The 22,085-nt window shown below is 39.6% G+C and overlaps 1 protein-coding gene and 1 long non-coding RNA gene across 5 annotated transcripts in view; one reads left to right on the forward strand and one right to left on the reverse strand.

Moving 5' to 3' along the window:
- The window catches only part of MICAL2 (microtubule associated monooxygenase, calponin and LIM domain containing 2), a 148,067-nt gene that overhangs the window by 16,207 nt on the left and 109,775 nt on the right, over positions 1-22,085 (reverse strand). For all 4 annotated transcript variants that reach the window (XM_081936846.1, XM_081936847.1, XM_081936845.1 and 1 more), the window contains 5 exons: positions 21,099-21,274; positions 18,207-18,284; positions 14,811-14,908; positions 6,538-7,816; positions 2,939-3,036 (listed from right to left, as the gene is read on the reverse strand). In XM_081936846.1, the coding sequence (XP_081792972.1) occupies positions 2,939-3,036; positions 6,538-7,816; positions 14,811-14,908; positions 18,207-18,284; positions 21,099-21,274 (1,729 nt within the window). The remainder of the gene's footprint in view (positions 1-2,938; positions 3,037-6,537; positions 7,817-14,810; positions 14,909-18,206; positions 18,285-21,098; positions 21,275-22,085) is intronic.
- LOC309383879 lies at positions 7,713-21,561 on the forward strand. The gene is made up of 3 exons (XR_014173940.1): positions 7,713-7,725; positions 20,782-20,953; positions 21,432-21,561. It is a non-coding gene; the product is annotated as an uncharacterized lncRNA (long non-coding RNA).

Here is a 22,085-nt window from a genome sequence, read left to right on the forward strand (position 1 = left end):
CTCATTAGGCTGTGAAACATATTCCCTTTGTCTTTTCTGCAGGAGGTCATTTAACAGGGTGACCATAGCTGAGTTTGTTCCAAAATCAGGCTGGAAACCAGACTGAAAAGGACTGTGTTAATAGGATTCTTCCAAGAACGTCAGCAATTTTACAGGCAATATTTTCTCAAGCACCTTGCCTGTAAATGGGTTTTTGTAACATGGCTGTAGTTGGTGAAAGTTGCCTGTATTTAGTTATCTTTCGCCAAGGAATGGATGTTCCACTTAGTCATTCCCCTTTTGTAACATGAGCAAACCACAAAAGGGCAGGGTGTAAGAGGATATGTAAGGAGCTAGAAAGTTGTAATCATCTTGCTATATCCTCAAGCCTTAGCAATAAAAAGTAGATTCATATAATTAGACCAAATTATGCCAGATATTTCAGTATTATCTGTAACATTCAAGTTGGATAGTAAAGGATTTTATCTTTAAAACATCTTTTTTTTTTGTATTTGTTTTATTTGCAGTTTTCCTTTAACAACCAACATATTTTGTGGACAGTGTAATGACTGGGTCTAGAAATATCTTTAAAACACCTTATTCAGATTGAGTTTGTTAGAGCAGATGAAACTGGACCCTGGAGCAAACTAAATCATTCTAATAGGCAATTACCTGAGATGCAATGGATTAAGTAAACCTTCTTTGTAATCTCCATGACCTACAAGAGACATGATTGTATCTACTCAACTGCATGTCATCTTTCAAGGGAGTCTAACACTCCTTTTGCTGTAGTTGTTTGCTGAATTCCTCAGAAAACAAGGAAAAAAGCATGGATGCTACAGCACCAAAACAGTAAGATTGTGTCAACTGTCTATTCTATGTTTCCTTTACAGAATCATAAGTTTTGGCTTCTGGGAAATTTTCCCACGCAAATACTATAAAGCAGGGGTGTCAAACTCACATTGTCACGGTGGCGTCATGTGACATATAGGGACTTTTCCCCCTTCGCTAAACCAGACGGGCAGGGCCAGCATGTGATGCATCCGCCCTGTGGGCCGCAAGTCTGACACCCCCGCTATAAAGCAATAGAGGCAATGGACACTATGAGACCATGCTCTCCAGGTAGTGATCTGTCTTGGCCAGTTGGATAGCCTTAATACCCTTAATGTGCAGCTGACCTAATTTGAAGAAAAAAATCATCCTAAAGTTCTATAATTTTTCATCAAAGACGAGCTTAGCTTCCTCAGCCAAGGAGAATATCGGGCCACCAAATAATATCTTAACCCAACACTATGCAAAACCCTTTTAGCCAGCCAAATTAGGCTTTTGGACAAATGAATTGGTATTTCCTATGGATCACTGAGAGTCCATCTTCAAATCCCACTGCTGTGCTAAAGCTACACTGAAAATACAGATGGACAAAGCAGTGTCAAGCCCACACAATCCAGATTTTAGTAATACATGCCACATCATTTTTTCCCCCACACAGAGACACAGCCTCACAGTTTTCTCAGAGAGACAGCCTTCATTGATGTGGAGAGAGAGAGAGAGAGAGAGAGAGAGAGAGAGAGAGAGAGAGAGAGAGAGAGAGCAGAACGCAAACTATTCCTGTTTAACATTGCAATAATATGTTATATAAAATCAATGTCCAAGCTTTGAACATGTTCTTGATGTTTTTCTTTTACTATTCCACACTCTCTTTGTCCTTACTTTGGCTTGCATTTTTCCTGGGTTAGGTTTAGTGCCAATGTGGAAGGAGCTTTATGATTCACACAAAAACTTCTGACTCCGCAGATTGCAGTTTTCAGCACTCCCCACTCACTTAGCCAATACTGGGAGTGGAGTTTAGCACCATATTAGGGTAATGCCAACCTATACTATTAGGACAGCATTGGCAACTGCCTATTGTCCTAACTATCTTTTTAGAACTCTTTGGAGGCTGTAAGTGCTGAAGTTGATGGCGCTGTTTCCTACCAAAACTCTGGAAAGGAGCAAAAAAAATTGTCTACTTGAGGCACACTAGCTTATCCGCTCTGTATTATCTCTTCCTGCCCACAGGCCAATTTAGATATTATTCCCCTTAAATGTTCTGTGTGCCTCTGGAAAACAAAAGTTTGCCAACCTTCATATTGGAATATTCATAGGTTTGCGGAGTAAGAGAATGAGAATTCCGGCCACTTTTTAGCAATTGACAAGGTTGCATGAAAAAAGTGCTTCAGTAAGTAAATAGTTTCCAAATAGCTTCAACTTGCTACTTAATACTGTTTCCATCCTCAGTAGGTGATTTCCAATTGACTTTCAAAATACATTATGCAAGATTGGACCTGGTTAGGACCTAGTTGGAAAACCCCTAAGAAGAAACCCCAGGGCTGTGTGAACTAGATAGAAGAAATTGAAAATGCATTCCAGAAGAAGGCTATGGCAAGCCACATTTATATTGCTGCCTAGGGTGCATTCTTGTAGTTCCGTAGACTCAAATTAGATTCCAGGGGATGTTACTTTTAAGATTTAGGTCCATCAAATAAGCTCTGCTACAAAGAAATTGAAATCATATAGACTATTAGTGCATATTTAATCTTTTAAATTTGTTTATTATTTTATTACTGCACCAAATGGACTCTCTTCAGCCAATTTTAGTTGTTACCTAAACTTATTAATGTGATATTCCGTTTGTATGAAATGGTATAGGGCTTCCTGCTTGAGCAGAGGGTTGGACTAGAAGACCTCCAAGGTCTCTTCCAATTCTATTATTTGTTATCTTAAGGAGTTCTGTAGAAAAATAGCTGGTCATTCATGCCGCCTCTGTGGAAGACTAGTTAAACTATTATCCTCTTTCCCCCTTAAGATTCTTTAACATGCTATTAAAGAGACAAATAGATGATTGCATTAAATGTCAATCATTTTTGTAATACAGTGAAAACAGCAAATGTTTGAGAGGAAATAGCCTTCAATAACTTACCGGGAGTTGAGGGGAAGGCTTACATTCCCATTCGTCATCAGAGGAGGATGAGAAATAGCCAGTTGTTGCTTTTTTCCTGGCAGGTAGACCTCTAGATCCTGAAAGAGAATCAAACTGCTCAATAACATTTATTGCCTTTATTCTTTTACTAGGATCTGACTGCAATTGCTTATGCTATACCTGCTCATAGCGTCTCAAACATTTCTCAAACAACCATTTGTAAACTTGATTGCACTAATTACATTTTGGCTACTGTTCAAGGCCTTTGCTGCCTGGCAATCCTGTGCTCATCCTCACAATATGAATATATCAAATTTTATGTGCAAACAAGGTCTCATCCTATATTAAAAATTAGGCCTGTTCTTAAAACGCGTAGCACAAGTTAGCCACGTTATCTCACACCATGGGGCATAAATAAATGCACCAAGGCTGAGCCAGCTCTTAAACAAATTACTCTTATGTGGCTTGTAGCATCTGGCACCCATTTTTCTTCTGTGACATCTGCTCAGTGTAAAATAGCCGGCGTCAGAATGTCTGGTCATATTTTAAAAGAAGTCACAAATATAATCAGAAGCAAATGGACACCCTGATGGAGGCTTTATCACTCAGCCTTCTGCAGCATAAATATTTCATTAATGAGATCTAAATAAATGTCACTTATATTTTCACTTTCTCAATCTCTACCACAGCAGGTATTAAACAATAGGTGCTGTTTATAAGCACACACAATGCAATACTGGAGAAAACACGATGGGAAAGGAAGGAGGATTTCTGGGAATAACTTGCATTCCAAGCTGATTTCATTATTATGCCCTAACTCTACTTGTTACCTAGGTCATCAGCATTATGTTTTAACAGGAACTGAACCTGACCTCCTAACAATTTGCTTGTCTAATTCATGTATCCTCCTCTTGATAAATTAAACAACAGAAGCACAAGGAACATCTGCTACTGCACTTAATTTGCTGCAAGATTAATGATTAACACCTGGATTCACTTATGTTCAGGGCATGAGTGACAAGGACATGTTGTTTAAGATGATTGAGAGCTTCTTGCTTAATTTCAGATGAGTAAGTGTGAATTTGCTGTGACTGATGGCAGAAGCGCATATTGCACCGGCATGCAAAGATGTTCCTTTGCTTTGGAAGGACAACACTATTTGGGAGGGCTTAGCCACACAATGAAAGGTTATGATCCAGGAAGGTTATTTTTCAATGTGCTGCTCTCAACAGGTCATTCTGCTACCATGCATTTTAAGCCAAAGAGAGCAGTACTCACCATTAAGGCCAGGAACTATAGCTAGAGAAAATGTCGTGATAATTCACAGAGTGACAGAAAAACATACCAGACAAAAACTGTGAAGGAGAACAAAGTCCCATATTACAGGTTATGTTAAATAGGACCCTGAATCACAAATCTTTTAAGGATGACAGATTTATTCAAATAGTAGCAGAATGTATTTTGTATTCCAGCAGCTTACAGCATGCTAAAATATGCAAGGAGTACTGAAGGACCCTTGAGAAAAGGCATTCCCTGCAACAATGCCATTTCTGAAATGCATTCAAATAAATTTCATGAAAGAATTCCATGAAATCCACCTGGAGATAAAATTAAAATTTGTTAAACATTTTACATTAGAATCAGTTGGGATAAATTTGCATTTAAAGAAAGAAACTTCAGAGCAAAACCCAAAATGAGAAGGAAGTCAGTGGCTTTTTTGTTTGTATACTCAAAATAGGTTTGACTTAGCAATCAACTTTATAGCACTTGACATTCCTTCAGAATCTCAAGCAATGCTAGAATTCTAGGGTAGGGCTTAGGTTATACTAAAAAGAAGAGATTAAAAATCAGGATCAGGGCACAGTAGCAGAGCTTACTACAGCTATAGTCCTACCACATAAAGCTACAATCAGTGGTGGGTTCCTACCAGTTCAGACTAGTTCAGTCGAACCGGTAGTGGTTTGGCGTTTGGGTTGCTGGCACCGGCAGTGACCCAGGCCTGCCCCCCCCCAAAACCAGTTCTCTGGGCGGCGCCATAGGTGCCACCATCTTGTTTTTCATTAATGCACATGCGCAGAACAATTTTTATTGCACTGTGCATACGTGCCCACGAGCAAACTGGCAGTAGTGCCTGTCGGAACCCACCCCTGGTTACAATCACTGCTGAGGCTAAAAATAAGAAGGGTCCCCTTGTCTATCTCCTATGAATGAGTAGCCCCTCATCACAAACAACTGATCCATGGCCAACCTAATGATTCCATGATATTATTAGATAGCTATTAGATGAGTAATAGTTAAGGGATACAAGAATTTAAATCATTTGTCAACTTCAGAACTGAAAGAAAATCTGGGCCTATCCTTTATATGTTCTACTAAACAAGGTTGATAGGAATTCTCTGTCTCTCTGATTTTTCCATATTATTCTTCATTATTCTGTATTATTATGCATTTTTATGATTCCCATTCCATTTCATAGAAAAGAAAGTGCTTTCAAAATGATATAAAAGAAGAGAAAAACATCTGGAAATGTTTCATTGTCCTGTATGGAGTACTTAAATAAATTAAATAATTTCTTATTTAAATATGATGAAATTGATGGATAAATTTGAGTATTCTGACTTTCAGCATACAGTTTTGGACAGTCAGCAATACTAGCCCTCTACATATAACATTATCACTCTCCACTCTCTAACTTCCTACATTTCAATTATATTTCAAAAAGAGACATCAGAGAAAGAACATTTTCTAGAAAGAAAGTTTCAGTCTATGTGATGGGCAGCCAAGAAGACTGCAGAATGCTGGATAGATATGAAAAAAATGATCATGAGCTAATCCTCTGTTCCCTTTCAAAAATAATGGAAGTTCAAGTGCAGCATTGAAAGGAAAGACATTTACAAAAAAATAGCAATAGCAGTAGCACTTAGACTTATATAGCAGCAACCCCCAACCTTGAAATTCTAAAAAAAACATTTACAAAAAATAGTAGTAGCACTTAGACTTATATAGCAACGGCCCACAACCTTTTGGGCACCAGGGACTGGTTCCCTGGAGAGAGGTTTTTCTACAAACTAGAGGGGGCATGATTTTTTTGCAGTCTGCAGTCCACGGATGGGACTTCACTTGTTTGCACAGTCCAGTTTCTGGCATACTGTGGACTGATGCTGGTCCATGGACTGGTGGTTGGGGACCCCCATTATATATCACTTTACAGTGCTTTACAGCGCTCTCTAAGCAGTTTCCATAGTCAGCATCTTGCACCCACAATCTGGGTTCTCATTTTACTGACCTTGGAAGAATGGAAGGCTGAGTCAACCTTGAGCTGGTCAGAATCAAACTGCTGGAAGTCAGCAGAATTAGCCTGCAATACTGCATTTTAACCACTGCGCCACCACGGCTCTTCTAAAGAACATTCTAAAAGCATCTTGATCTAAAAATCCAGAATCTCTTCCACAGGGAAAATTGGAGAACAGATCCCAGGATGGTATTACAATAAAATACAGCATATATTTCAAATGAATAATATGTCTTCCTTAATTTAAAATTTATAAATTAATTTTATAAATTAAAATTTAATTTATATTTTTAAATAGCATGCTTACCCAAATATTCTCCTTTGGAAGTATCACTTAGTACTTTATCAACATCAAAGATGGTAGTGGGAGACACAGCTGGCATTAACAAAGGGCTTTTAATGCTGTCATCTTTATTCCTCAAATTGCTGAACAGATTCCACACATTGTTCCTCTGAACTGGACCATCTAGTATAGCATTATCACTTTCCTTTTTCTGCCTTAAAGATGGATGTAGCATGTTCTTTTCATGACAATCAATATATGACTTCCGAGCATTTTCTTTAAGGGTAAATCTTTCTAAAAGCGTGGGAACATCAACGTTATTAGAGTAAGAATGTCCACGGTGAGTGCCGCTGGATGATGTCAGATGTACATCGCATTTTGGAATATATGAGCTTTTATCATCATACCGAAAATCTTCAATTGAACCGGAAAAATTAGAGATAACTGGACTCCTAGGTTTAAGGCCCTGTTCTGTAGTATTCAGCATAAATAACTCTTGCATTTGTGCACTGGAGCCTTCCTGATACTCCGTGTTTTTCAGATTTTCAAGATTATGAGAGAAATTAAAGGTATTTTCCAGAGAAGGTTTTGTATGCACCTCCTGGCTTTTTTCCAGACCTTCTAATATGGATTTTCTAATGACATTAGCCATTAACTTCAGTGACAGTTTAGGCTGAGTAGCAATGGGACATTTATCAACATATTTGGGACATTTCTGCTCAGGGTCCCAAACTGGCAAAAGGTTATCCGAGAATTCAGGAGACCTAACATAAGTAGGTTGCTTTGGAATGTGTTCATCTCTACTAAAATATGAATTGTTTGGCCCTGGAATTCCTTGGCCTTGGTCAGCAATTCTTGCCCCTTCCGTTTGAGAATTCTTCAGAGCACGGGTTAACTTCCTCATTATTTTACTCTTAACTTTGTTTAAGGGCTTGTCTTGCTGTTCCTTGGCAGGCGCCGAAGCAATTTTATCTTCTTCATCAAGGTTTACCGAGGACGTATCTGAGTTTTTTGTAAACAGTCCTGAAGTCAGTTGCTGACTGTTTACTGCCTCATTTCCTAAATATTGTTCATCAGTACCACAGTGGTGAATGCCAAGTTGAAGCGAACTGGGAATGGTAGCGCAATCAGCATAAGAAAGGGATTCACTATGTGCCCCTGGATAACTGTCTATACAGCAGTGGTGAGGAACATAGAAAGGAATCGGTCCAGGTTCGTTGGTGCTTTTCTCTTTGGAGTGAAATTCTACTCTGTGAGGTTGGAAATGTGCTTTCGTTTCTGGAATGTTGTTGGGATAGGTCAGCTGTAAGGAATGCATAAAGTGATTATTTTTAGAGGAAAAATGTAGCTCCTCAGCCATGCTTCTATCTGGGGAGGGCTTTGAAACAAATCAGTTCTAAAAATACACATATACATATCAAGGCAACAGAGAGAGCTGAAACCTGTTGAAAAGATTTTCAGGTCCTATGAGAGCAATATAATATTTGTAGAGTTGTAATTGCAGGTGTCTTTATTTGCAATAGGCTGCCTCATAGCTAGATAACATAAGGTAAAGGTAAAGATTCCCCTCGCACATATGTGCTAGTCGTTCCTGACTCTAGGGGGTGGTGCTCATCTCCGTTTCAAAGCCGAAGCGCCAGCGCTGTCCGAAGACGCTCTGTGGTCATGTGGCCGGCATGACTAAATGCCGAAGGCACACAGAATGCTGTTACTTTCTCACCAAAGGTAGTTCCTATTTTTCTATTTGCCTTTTTACATGCTTTTGAACTGCTAGGTTGGCAGAAGCTGGGACAAGTAATGGGAGCTCACTCCGTTACGCAGTGCTAGGGATTCGAACCTCCAAACTGCCGATGTTTCTTGATCAATAAGCTCAGGATCTTAGCCACTGAGCCAATGCGTTGCTCTAGATAACATGCAGTCCTCCTAATTGTGTCTTCCAACTATTCCTCATTATTAAAAGATGCTTATTCCTCAACTGCATGGCTCAACAAACACACAACTTGTCTAAGTGAAAAGCTGCCCTACATTGGATGGATGGGTGGGTGGGTGGGTGGGTGGGTGGGTGGGTGGATGGATGGGTGGGTGGGTGGGTGGGTGGATGGATGGATGGACGGACCTTAGCAATTTTCTTTTTTAAAAAAGTTTTTTTAATTTTTATTTTTCAAGACAAACACAACATATCCTCCTTTACATACTGTAGAAAGTGTATCAGTTGGTTACAAAAAAGCCTACATGCATCTCTTCCACAGTCAACAAACATACTTCATATTAAATCAAGTATTTTAGCTCAGATATTTATACATGTTACTATCATCATACCTCCATTCTCATTTGACTATAATTGTTTAAACATCCTTCATCATAGAATATACCAAGATTTAATACATAACCACATATTGGCATTTCATTTACTATTTCTAAAATCCTCCAATAGCACTGAATCTTTATATCCTATTCTAGCTAAACATCCATAATATTCAATAACAAAATTTTCTAATCCTTCTTTCCAAATCATTATTTGCAATTTACATCCAATTTCCTTACGTTGTACCCATACCTATATATACGTTATTATCATTATCCCTCCTTTATTTAACTATATCCTGTATCATAACATTTCCTCCCTAATATTCAAAACTTAACTATATCTAACTTCTTTTTTATTAACCTTTATATATAAACCAAAAGAATTTCTAATATTCCTTTCATGGTACCATTCAATATTCATATCCCATTATTGCTTATCATGACCTTAGCAATTTTCTGATGCACTTAGCTGCAAAGGTCTGAAACAAGAATCTCAGCCAAATTGAAGTAGGAACAAGAACTTGAATTATGCAGTGTGGTTGAATAATCAACAGCATCTCTTTGACCCTGATTGGACTGGGCCTATTGGCCAGGTGCAATTCTTCCCACAACTTTCATTTTTTAATAAATTGATTAAAACCCCATAACTTGGATTCAAAAACTCTTTCCAGTACACAGAGTGTTCTTTTTCGAACTATGGAGACATATTATCCACTAGAGAAAACCCAGTAGTGAAATGGAGGACAGAGAGGAAACTTCATTAATTTCCTGACCAATTCCTCCCAAAATCTGCTCTGGAAGGCAAATTTGGTGGTGGGGGGACGGACTCTGTTGCTTTTCTTAATAGGATCACTAAGATATACAGCTCTGCAAATATAACTATGACAGAAAAGAGATTACATGTATAGTTTTCTTTCTGTTATAAAAAATCTATAGCAAATTAGACATTTATCGACAAAAGAACATTGTTCTGTGCAACTCTGCTTTTTCATTTCCGCTCATATGAACCCCCATAACCTGAAGCAGTCCTCAAGCAAATCTCAATGTTATCTGAAGTCTGTGTAGCCATTGTCAACTTCTATCACATCTCATCCTAATGGGCCCTAATTGTAGTAGTGGAAGAAAAGGTATTTTAACAGAGTGGTTTCCTTTTTTTGCTATCTTATTGGATGGTTGTATGGAGGCTCTATTGAAGGAGATCAATGAAATTTGAGATGTGATTAACTCTGTTCCTATATCTATTCTAATGAATGGTCATAAGGAAACATAATGGATGGTGTTTCCTGAATGGGAATGTTTTGTAACACACGCAATATAGAAATATTTAAGGAATTAAAATTATAATTAGATAAGCAGCATCAATTGGCAATGGCCCCACTTAAAGTCAATGCTTGTTTCACCTCCATTTTCAAGAAATTAAAAAGTTTATAGTTATGTCCTTCTAAAAGCAGAACTCATGTTAAATATCACATGTATTACCATACTGTTGAGACGGGATGTATGTTTTTTTATTAACTGAAAAATATAGGGGACTCTTTTTCATTTATTTTTTCATAATTTTTCTATTTGCAGTATATTTATTGTACCAACAAATGTGTTATACAAATTCTGAAACAACTACCAGGAATTCTGGTTGCAGAAAATTCTATGGAATGAAACTGGTCAATCTCCAAACAACAACTTGCAAATGTTCTATTTGAATTTTTAATATTATTTTTTAAAAAAATTCTGTGATGAAAGAAATTGGCTTTCAAATAGATACTATATCTTGGCTTGTTAAACCTGGTACAGTTGGCAAAGTCAAAGGCTATTAACAGTGTCCAAAATTTTTCAAAGGTCATTCTTAGAAAAATTATCAGACAATATAATGATGCCTTTCCTGGAGTTGAGACATGGAAGAAAGCAACGTCAATCTGTTTTTGTGTACTTTTTTCATAGCCTGCCCACCCTGAGTGCATCCATGCGAGTGAAAACAAAACAGAACAAAAGCAGGTTTGCTACCCTGCTGCTTTGTAAGATAAGCTAGCTAGGCTAATATTCTTCACCAACCTTGTTGGAAAGGTGCCAAACTGAAGTGGAACACTTTGGCATTTTGGGAAAAGGGGGGTGGCTGAAGAATCCAACAACTACTGTGGCAAATATTTGAAGGGGAGCAGATGGAAAATTGGAAAAAGAGGATGCTAATGCTCAAGAACCCCTGGGAAAATAGAGTGGAAAGGATTGTCAGGAGACTGGAGAAGGAGGAAGGGAAATAAAGGTAGGGCTGGAAAGACAGATTAAGAAAGGAGTTGAATTTGAGAGAAAGCAGCTGAAAATGTGATGGAGAAAAAAATGGAAGCGCAACAGTGGGTAAATGGTGTGGGGAAGGGGAAGAGAAAGTATGAACACCACAAGGATGTCTTCAGGGTAGAGTAAAAAGGTAAGTTTTCAAGATGGCAGTCACAGAGGTGCAATCAAACTCTGCCCATTTTTAATGTGCATCAGTATAAAATGGGCAACTCTCTGACTGCACTTTTGCAGCTGCCATCTTGATTTTTTTTAAACCATGCCCTGTGGATACTCCTGGTATGGGGTGAGGGAACATAATGGGCAGAATCTAACCGTTTGTAGTTCTGCGTGAGGCAGATGTGGAGTTACTAGGCATAGAAGTGAGCAAGTGAACAGGGAAAGCCATCTGAGAAGTTCAACAGGGAAGCTGAAGGGATAATTATTTTTAAAAAAATTGTCTGTCTAAATTAAATCCACAATTTCCCATCCTACATGAGACGGGAATCCTTCTGCTTCCATGATCTTTAAAAACAAGCCTTAGGACAGCTTCTGCAGTTGTGACCCGCCATATTTGTGATTTGTTGGTATTTCCCGGCATATATATGTAGCAACCATAGCTCATAATTGGCTTGGGGGGGGGGGGGGAGCCCCAGGACAGAAGGATAGCCATACTTCAACTGATGAGAGAGGATGAAGCTGTATCAGATACAGATAAGGAGGCACTGACAGGCGTTATGAAGGGAAACAACTCTTCAGGAGAAAATTGAACGAGGAAGCAAATGGAGTGAAAAAGAAGGGCTATGGTTTTATCCTCACATCCTGCTAGCCCCTCATGGTATGAAAATGCCCTGATAATGATCTTTGTAGGCAGGGACGTGCGGTCAGGGGAGGCAGGGGAGGCAGAGCCTCACCACTCTCATCATGAAAAGAAAAAAAAGGGAAAAGGCACACGTGGTTCGATTCCTTGACTTCCTGAAGGGGACCGCGGAGCGCGCTCCGCCAGCTCGTACTCTGCAGTCCCGCGGCTCGCGCTCCGCAGTCCCCTTCATGTTGACTCAGGAAGGCGGGGAATGGGACCATGTGTGCAGGAGGCTTAGGCTGCCTCAGCCTCCTGCACACGTCCCATTCCCCACCTTCCTGATGACGTCACCAGCCTCACCAGCCATAAACCTCACTGCACGTCACTGTTTGTAGGTCACATCACTGAAAACATTGCTCTTGCCCACCAGAGACACAGCTCGTTTAGCTGTTTCTGCTTTGACACATGCATAGGGAGACATGTCTCACCTATCATTTGGGTTGGTAAAATAAGTGGAGGGAGCTATTTTTAAAAAAACATCCTTGTTCTGTCTCACAGATCTGTGTTTAAAAACAGGGCCTGTGCAGAATATCTACTCTCTCCTGGGAAGCACCCACCGGTCCTACAGATTGAACACTGCTGGTCATCCCTTAGTTCCTGAAAAAGCAAGAGAACAAAAGTCGCCTACTTTACCGACTCTGCAGATCATCCACACCTGGGATGGTTAAATCCTACCTAATAAAGGAGGAGGGCATTGACTGCTATACCAAGCAGAAATAGCTCCTCTACTCTGCATTCATTAGTCACATATTGGGAACAGGTTTTGACAGAGGATTACAACCCTGGATTTAGTTGTCTGTCAAAACTTGTTTCTTCCCTTAGGTTGATACCGCTAGAAAAATCCACTGACATTTTCATTAAATTGTTTTCCCCCCATAAGTGCATAGTCTGCTTTTTAAAGATCAACCAAGTGTAGAATAGCACAAAGGGCAGCAGCCTTGTTGTTGTTGTTGTTGTTGTTGTTGTTGTTGTTGTTGTGACTCAGAAATCAGAGTACAGCATGGACTCAGGATTGTTGTGCTCAATCCTGGATTATATAGGGCAGGGGTGTCCAAACTTGGGAACTTTAAGACTTTTGGACTTCAACTCCCAGAATTCACCAGCCAGCCATGCTGGCTGGGGAATTCTGGGAGTTGAAGTCCACAAGTCTTAAAGTTCCCAAGTTTGGACACCCCTGATATAGGGAGTCAGACTTGACCATCCCTTCAGTCCCTTCCAACTTTATGATTATATAATATTACGGTATTTGGAGAAAAGCATAGTAGCATTGGCCAACCAATATTGTCCAACTATTGGTTGTCCAACCGATTAAGATCAGACAATCATTTGTCTGAAATAGTATAGGTAAGGATGGCTAACCTTTTTATCATCACGTGCCGACACACCTAATGCAATCCATGCACGAGACCTCCCTTGTGCTCCCCCACACATGTGCATCACCCCCCATGCCCCATTTTGGGCCTAGCGGGGCCCCTGAAGCCTCCTGGGATCAAAAATGGCCACACAGGGGGAGGCACTGCACCCCCCGCAAATGCACGTGTGTCTCTCACATGCACTCTGCCCCCCGCGCATGCGCGGCAGAGACCCAAAAATCAGTGGTTGGTAGGAGGTGCGTACACATGCCTGGTGGAGCTGAGCTGGGGCAACAGCTTGCATGCCCACAGGGAGGGCTCCGTGTGCCACCTGTGGCATGCATGCCATAGGTTCGCCATAACGGGTATAGAGTCTCTTGCTTGAGCAGAGGATTGGACTAGAAGACCTCCAAGGTTCTTTCCAACTCTATTAGTCTGTTATTAAGAATCAGCTATCTGGATATTCTGGGAGGGCAGCAGAGTTAGAATTAATACAACTATGGAGGCGGAGGCCTTCATGGAAAAAAACAAAACCCTCCTAGATAAAGCGGATGACACCACACAAGATATGGGAGGTGCCGAGGTTTTGCTGGTAGGTGGGGGGGGGGGGAAGGCAACAATGAGAAAACTCAGATCACACAAAGTTAGAAAAATAGTGCAATTGCTGATATAAGAAATCTTTTTGTTTGATACAAAATAAATGATTGAAACTATTGAAAGATATAATGTAAAAATAAGCTGTCAAAATCTAGTTAAGCAATAACATCTTGTTTACCATTATGTAAAAGTTATGAGAATTGGGGGGAATACCATTTTCTGCATGATGTAACTGTCAAAATTTGTAACCATACCCATCACCCTTTTCCTTAAAATTTTGTAAAACTAATAAAAAAAAAAATTCAAAAAAAAAAAAAAAAGAACCAGCTATCTGACAGGGGTAGAGATACGGGGTTGAGAAGAGATTCTGCCTCACTGGAACTCAAAACAGTGTTCAGTGCTCTTGCAGGATAAAAGGTATCAAATGTTAAGGAAAGAAGAGCCTGGATCCCTAAAGGCCAAGAGCAGATGCACCCTTCAAGAAGTTAATAGAAGAGCTGTAGTAGTTAATTACTCACTCTACAAGCAATTACAACAAATGTGTGCTGGGGGACTGATTGGCTTATGAAGTGTCCCTGTCTGCTAACATCAAAACTCAGGGATGTAAGAGGACAATTTCCAACATCTCCACTGAAATGTTTATAGTTTGCTAATCCATGTATGACAAATGATACTGCAAGGAACAGTCATTTTCCCTTTCCAGTACCATATTTCAAGTGCAATGATACCCTTGGCTGCACAGTGCAAATGTTGTAACACAGAGTGAAGCCTTCTGAATGGCAAATCTATCTCACTGTGTTTTAACATTGCTCCCTTAAATGTTAAACAATGAAACAACATGTTAAACAAAAAAAAAAAAGTAGTAATGATACAGCAGGTTCAAAACAGTGTGTTGCCTTCTTTTGCTCACTTACCTCTGGCTTAAAGCAACTGTCCTCAAACTCTTGCAGAAGACTGGCAGAAGTGTCCTTTGAAGACAATCCACTTCTTTTGTTGTACAAAAGAGGAAAATCTATAAAAGGACAAAGGAGCTGTTCAGTTAAAATTGATAATGGCGGACATTTCTACTAAGCATGCTTAATCGAAAGAAGAGAACGCTAACAGGAGAACTGATAGCAGCCTTCCAAAACTTGAATTGTTGTCAGAGGAAAGAGATTATGGATTTATTCTTTAGGGATCCCTAAATGAAACAGATGGTTGGAACATTTACAGAAGGAGATCCCATTCAAAAGAAGGAAGAATCTCCCAATTGTGAGAACTGTTAAGCAGTGGAACAGCCGTTGGTGCTCCATCACCTAGGTTTTAAATAAAAAGACTGGATATTTGCCTTGTAAAGGATGAGAATTCTTGTCCTGGGCAATGGGTTGTTGCATTAGAAAGCTTCTGATACAACTACAGTTGTGTCGGGAGCACTGAAGTGCTTCTGGTTTGAAAGGATTGAATTGTGACATCACAATTGCCTGGGGGATGCCCAATTGGGGGCTCCTTTCATATCCCCATTAAGTTGCCCATTGAAGTGGTACCCATTTATCAACTTGCAATCATGCACTTTTGAACTGTTGGATTGGCAGGAGGTGGAGCGTATCGCAGGAGCTCACCCCATCCCGCAGCAGCAATTGGGTCTCAAACATGAGCCTGCCAATCGTCAGCCCAGCATCATAACCTAATAAGCAACCATGCTCCTCTGATGATTCTATGATTATGATTATGCCCTTCGCTCTGAAATGCGCATATTGGCTACGCATATTGCCTTTTAGGAGACCTGGATATTTCATGAAGAAAAACTCACTCTCTGAGAGGAAAAAAAAAAGGCAGACTTGGTATTTCTCTGTACCTGTTTCTTTAAAATCCAATGCCTAGTATGGCTACAGTCCTAACATGATGTCATATGCAGACCATCCAGCCACAGTCTAATGGTTGGGTGAAATTATTCTCTCCTATTGTAAATCTACACAGCCTGTCATGCAGGCATTTTGTACCACTTCCTCTCTCTATCCCTCTAACCCCGCCTTAAGAATTGTGGAGCAGAATTTTCATTGCTGGCTTGCTTCCCACCAACCTTCAGATTTCTTCACAATGGAATTCAAGGCCAGGCAGCTCTTCTCTTTATTGACTGAATGGCTCAGCTCAGCTCCTGGTGGTGCCAATTAAGCTCAGCGGGGGACACAAGCAGCAGCTGTCAAAGACTTGTTGTCGTCCCCCCCCCTTCATGCACCAGTAATGGTGGAAATGTTTTGTTCTCTGCAACATGGGAAGCAAGGGACCCTTCACCCTTTCAATAGGAATTCTTGGCTCACATACTATAGTATGACTTATACTTTTTTTTTGTTAGTGGAATAGTAGATGCCAAAAATATTTGTCCAGATTTGGATGCGTGCAATGCTTGTACTGCTTTTTGAAACGAGTGACATCATTTCAGCTGAAGCCTGCCCAAATTATCTCTCCACCCCTTTGTCTCTTGTTTTTTTTCTGGTCATATACTCAAAGAATATCCCCAGGTTCAGTATTCCAGGTGCATCTTTAATATATTGAATAAGTATTGGGGGAAGTCGAAAGAAAATGGGGCTAAATATGATGAATATTGACCTGTCCATATATCCGTAAATTAGTTCGTAACAGCAGGGTGTACACCACTGATTTCATTTTCGAGCACCTCCTGTCTTCTCCACCTATGAACATCATGAAATCTATGCAACGTACCTAAATCTAAAGTCTTTAAAGGGACAATTGCTTACTGAATTGAGAACCAACATTTAGCATATTGAAAGCCATATTACAAAAAAGATAAAAATGCAAGTAGGACCAGGAGAAAACCTGAACCTACTTAACTTAATTTAAATATAACTAAACTTACATACAGTGAATAAGCTATGTATTTAACAATTTGCTTTTTTTTATGTAGGCTTTGAGAACAGTTCCCAAGTTCACCCCGATTTAAAGAGAATAATACAGATTGTACTTACAAAAATTAAAGAGAGTAACATTCAAATATTAAAACAATGATGTCTTTGAAATTCTAGAAGTCTAACCACTAGGATTCCTGGTTTTCACCTAAATACAATATAATTATTGAGTTGGGCAGAATATTTTTATCAAGGTAATAATTCATTCTAGTAAATAGTTTAGCTTGAACACGTTAACATTCAATACCTTCTTCCCACAAGCTTTTAGCTCCCTCTGGAGACGCCTCATCAAACACACAGGGGAAATTTTACAAAATACAAAACGACAGCAGAATTAATAAGCAGCATTTTAAACACAGACTTAATTGAGAAGAACAAATTAAAAATGAGGTGGCAGCAGTTTTGCCACCTGCCTCTCTCTCCTTTGTAAAAGCATTAAGATTTTTTTTTGCAAATTGTTTATTCGTTAGTTTGTGTGCTAATTGGACAGCTAGGGCAAACATGGCTTTTTATATCTAAATGTAGTACAAAAATGTAATCAAAGGCGCTGTTACCAAGGAAGGAAAATATCTGTAGATACAAATAAAGGCAATGTTATTCATTATTTGTGGAATTGCCTTAAAGTGAACGTGCATTGTGAATTCAGGAATAAGCTGCATGTCAGAACATTAAATATGATGATGTCAAAAGCTGAGCTCGCCTGCTAGAGTAAGGCAATGGCCTCTGGTGGCAAATGCTTGATGATGGGAGGGGAGCAGAAAATGAAGCAGGGTCATAATTCAAAAACGGTGGCCACTTTCCTTTATTGCACCATGTGACTTAGGACTAGAGTAGCATGCCCTCCTCCCTAACCCGAGCTCCAGAGTGCTTCAAAAATTAAGTGTGCAATGGGTGACATGGGTGGGAGAGACCTGATGGGGTAGAAAACAGGCCCTGACTTGTAGGGCCCTTGAGGGACTGGAAGCAGAGTACAGGGTACCTCAGGCGGGTAGGGCCTGCACTAAGTCTCCCAGGGCCTCCCCTGAGGCCCCGATAGAGTCTCAGTGCTCTTTCAGTGAAAACAGGGTTCCGAGCTCCGATTCTGGCTGAGCTGGCCTCCTGCAACCCTCTCCCAGCGAAAACGGAGCTCGGAAGCCCATTTCTGCTGGCAGAGGCACTGTGGGCTGATCCTTCACTGTTTCTAGGGTGGCCCCATGGGCCAGATCTAAGCACCCTACTGGCCAGATTTGGCCCACAGGTCTTGAGTTTGACACCCCTAACTTAATACCTGCAGTGATTGGATTAACATCCATACAACAAAGGTTGTAAAATTGACATAAATGAAAGTTGAACATAAATGAAATCATTATGGAAGACTGTAGCTAAATGAGTAATTGCATTAGATGATTTAGTCAGGTTATATCTTACTTGACTGAATTTTCTTTTTCCAGTTCTGATATGTTTTTGACGAAGAAGAGTCACGAAGACTGTAGGCTCGTTGTAATGCTAGAGGGGAAAGATAGGGAGAAAACAGCTACAAAAGGTGTTTGTTAAAAGACAGGAAGTTCCAAACCTTGACAATAAACACACTGAGATTTTAAATTTAAATTTGTTTTGCTTGGATATATGTCTTGGAGTTATTCCATGACCGGAAAGTAAAATTTGACATCCTACTTCACCTTATCATCCATATTTGGTAAATCCTGCTGCAGTTGGCAGCAATAACAAATTCAGTCAAGTCTTCTTCACAGAACAGTTCACTCAAGAAGTTTACATTTCAGTTGGAAGAGTTCAAAATTACAATTTTTCTAAGACAATGACGCCTCCCCGTTTCAAGTGGACAGATAAATATTTAAATATCAGCCACTAGGGGGCAATGTTCTCCAACCTGTTTTTTATCCCTTAGAAAGGCCATGGCTCAGTGGTTTAATTCTTAATTTATTCCATTTTTGTAGAATGGTCTAGCACGAGAACTCATTTATGCTCAGCCATTTCTATATCTCTATTGTTCCTCTTGCCTGTGGGGTTTTTTTCCCCTACTCCAAAATGAGAGAGAAAATGAAACATTTGTTTTTCTTTGGTTCGAAGTTACATAATTCTCACTACTGACTTCAAGGGAAAAAATCCTAGTGATCAAGCAATGACGGTGCAAAACAGAGCAATGTGGGAGATAGAAAGCTAAGATTAAGCGAGGCCCCAAAGGGGAAAGTATGTTATGTACCAGGGAACCCTGTGGATCACTTTGGAAAAAAGCAGTGCGGAAGCTGAAGTGGCGGGTTGAGGGGGGTAAGGAAAGGTTATGACTCTGTGTGTGTAAAACACTGTGTGGGAGAGGGGACATGCATGGCTGTTACTCCAAAGGAGCGACTTAAGTGGGATACTTTGCATCTCATTGCTGTGCATTTCAAAAGCTTTCCTTTAAAAAGAGAAAATTTAATTTGTACAGATATCTTGGCTGCTCTACAGATAGCCCTCAACTTAACAACAGTTGGAATCAGCACTTGAAGTCAAAGTTCTATGAAATATATGTGGGTAGTCTGGCCAAATGTATTCAATGCATTTGTTTAACAAATCGTTACTGTGAATTCAATCCCATCCCCATTTTTTTAAAAAAAATGTTTATAAAAAGATTATGTTTACTGTACACAACAACAAGGTATGTCCTGCATTCTAAAAACAGAACACTTATTTGTTTGTGGCGAATAACTGTTTTAACTAGTTACAGGTAGAAATTAAACAAAACATTGCCCTACAACTTCCTGAAATCTTTGCCTTTGCTGAATCTCATCCCTGTTCTTTTGAACTCCAAAATGATACTTGTTGTTTTCAGGCATGAGGTTTGGGGGGTCATGTATTCCACTATGGAAAACTGTTGTTTCCAGTCTGAGCTATTCCCAACATATCAAATTGAATCAGGAAGATGAAGTGGTTTGACTTTGATGGTCAATATAAGGCCGTGAATTGTTTTAAGTGTTCTTTGTACAACGTTTTAATTACTGGCATTATTGTTCACCGCCTAGACCTGGAGTCACTCTGTCATATAATTTTGATAGGTAATAACAAACAATTAAATAAATGTTTGCATCCCCCGCCCCACAAAAAGTTAATAAAAGTGACCATTTGAAGTTGCAACCGTACTGAAAAAAAGTGACTTATGACCATTTTTCACACTTATGACTGTTGCAGCATCCCCGTGGTCATGTGATTTACATTCGGATGCTTGACAACTGACTCGCATTTATGACGGTTGCAGTGTCCAGGGGTCATGTGATCACCTTGTGTGACCTTCTGACAAGCAAAGTCAAGAAAGCAGAGTCCCTTAACAACCCTGTTACCACCGGTAATTTAACAACTGCAGTGGTTCACTCGGGGCAAAACTCACTTAACAAATGTTTCACTTAGTAGCATAAATGTTGGGCTCAATTGTGGCCCTTAGTCAAGGACTACCTGCATTAGGGTTAAAAGTGGAGGAATTAAAATATATTTGGAATGATATCTTTTAAAATATATAAACAATAGATTTAGTCAAGCTATTGCTTTACAATTGTATTGTGTATGGGGTGATCATAGCAAACAATCAATTTCTTCTCCCCGAGCAATTCTATATTCCAGGAAACTATTTTGAGAAGTTTGTAGCTGCAGAGAGCAGATCAAGTTAAGAAAGTTCCATTATTTTAAAAAAATACAACAAAAGTTGGATGTATGGAAAGCATTCCTTTTCAGAGTTCTATCAGCATTATTTTATATAATGGTATATTTTCTAAATATACCAACTCAATTGTTTGCATTACTGTTACATTGGATCCAGTTGTTAAGAGGTACTTTACGATGCTATTATGCATAAATCTTCATGCCCCGGAGTCTACCTCTGGCTTAATTATCTAATGCTAAAGTGAATTTAGAAATGATTGCTAAAAAGTACTTGGGAAAATAGAGAACCAAACATCCACAAGTGAATTTATTTAATTCAACTGCATTTTTTTTCTTTTTTAAACTTTTTAAGCTCTGTAATCCCTTGATTTGAGACGGAGTCAGGGCGACTGAATGAAGTTGAGCATTTGCTGGCCAGATACCCTTCCTGATGCAGAGTTCGCAGCAGATATTTTCTTTTTGTGTCCTGTTAGTGAAACATCTGTCACTACCTAGGATTGCATTCTCAACCTTCTGAGTGGGAGGTGAGTGTCTTCAACTCTAGGCCACCACGGCACTCAATTCAACCGCATTACATCTTCTGAACCTCATAACACATTGTTAATGGGGATGTCTTGAATAATGTTTCAGGGCCTTTTGATGAAATCAGAGAGATTTATAGAAACTTACCATTAGCAGCTTTGGATTTTTCAGGGCGATCATTTCCGTTCTCCAAATTTGTGGTGAATGGTGGAGATCTCTTTGAAGATGAGAGACAATTCCAGATTGGCTTAGGTAATGGCAACATTTCTTCTGAGGATGCAAACATGGCTGAATTTCCAGAAACATCAGATTCTAGTTCTGAGCTAAGAATCCAAGAGTAGAAAGATCTGGTTGTCTTAAGCATGACCAGCAAGTGGTACAAAACAACTAATCAACAATTCACATATGTATGGTATCTTTCCCCTACTTATGTAGTAAGCATCATTGGTTGACTTTGCTACAGTTTTTTTCTTTTAGCAGGTGTTCTATTTCTGGACATGTGCCCTCCAGATGTCTTGGATTACAACTGCCATAACTCTCAGCCAGCAAAAATGAATGAAAACAACACCCTCTCAAGTCACATTAGAATGTAGAATAACAGAATTGGAAGGTACCTTGGAGGTCTTCTAGTCCAACCCCCTGCTTAGGCAGAAAACCCTACACCACTTCAGACAAATGGATATCCAACATCTTCTTAAAGACTTGGGGTATTCACAACTTCTGGAGGCAAGTTGTTCCACTGATTAATTGCTCTAACTGTCAGGAAATTTCTCCTTAGTTCTAAGTTGCTTCTCTCCTTGATTAGTTTCCACCCATTGCTTCTTGTTCTACCCTCAGGTGCCTTGGAGAATAGTTTGACTCCCTCTTCTTTGTGGCAACCCCTGAGATATTGGAACACTGCTATCATGTCTCCCCTAGTCCTTCTTTCTCTTAAGCTAGACATACCCAGTTCCTGCAACCGTTCTTCATATGTTTTAGCCTCCAAGTCCCCTAATCATCATTACCCCAATCATCATTACTGAAAGCCTATCAAGTTATTGACAGTTCTTCAGAAAGATGGAACTGCTAATGATGGAACTGTAAGGACAAAAGTTGAAGAAACTCCGTGCAAAGGAAACCAGGAACTATATAGTG

The sequence above is a fragment of the Natrix helvetica genome (assembly GCF_964273705.1).
Source record: "Natrix helvetica genome assembly, chromosome: 1".
NCBI lineage: Eukaryota > Metazoa > Chordata > Lepidosauria > Squamata > Natricidae > Natrix > Natrix helvetica.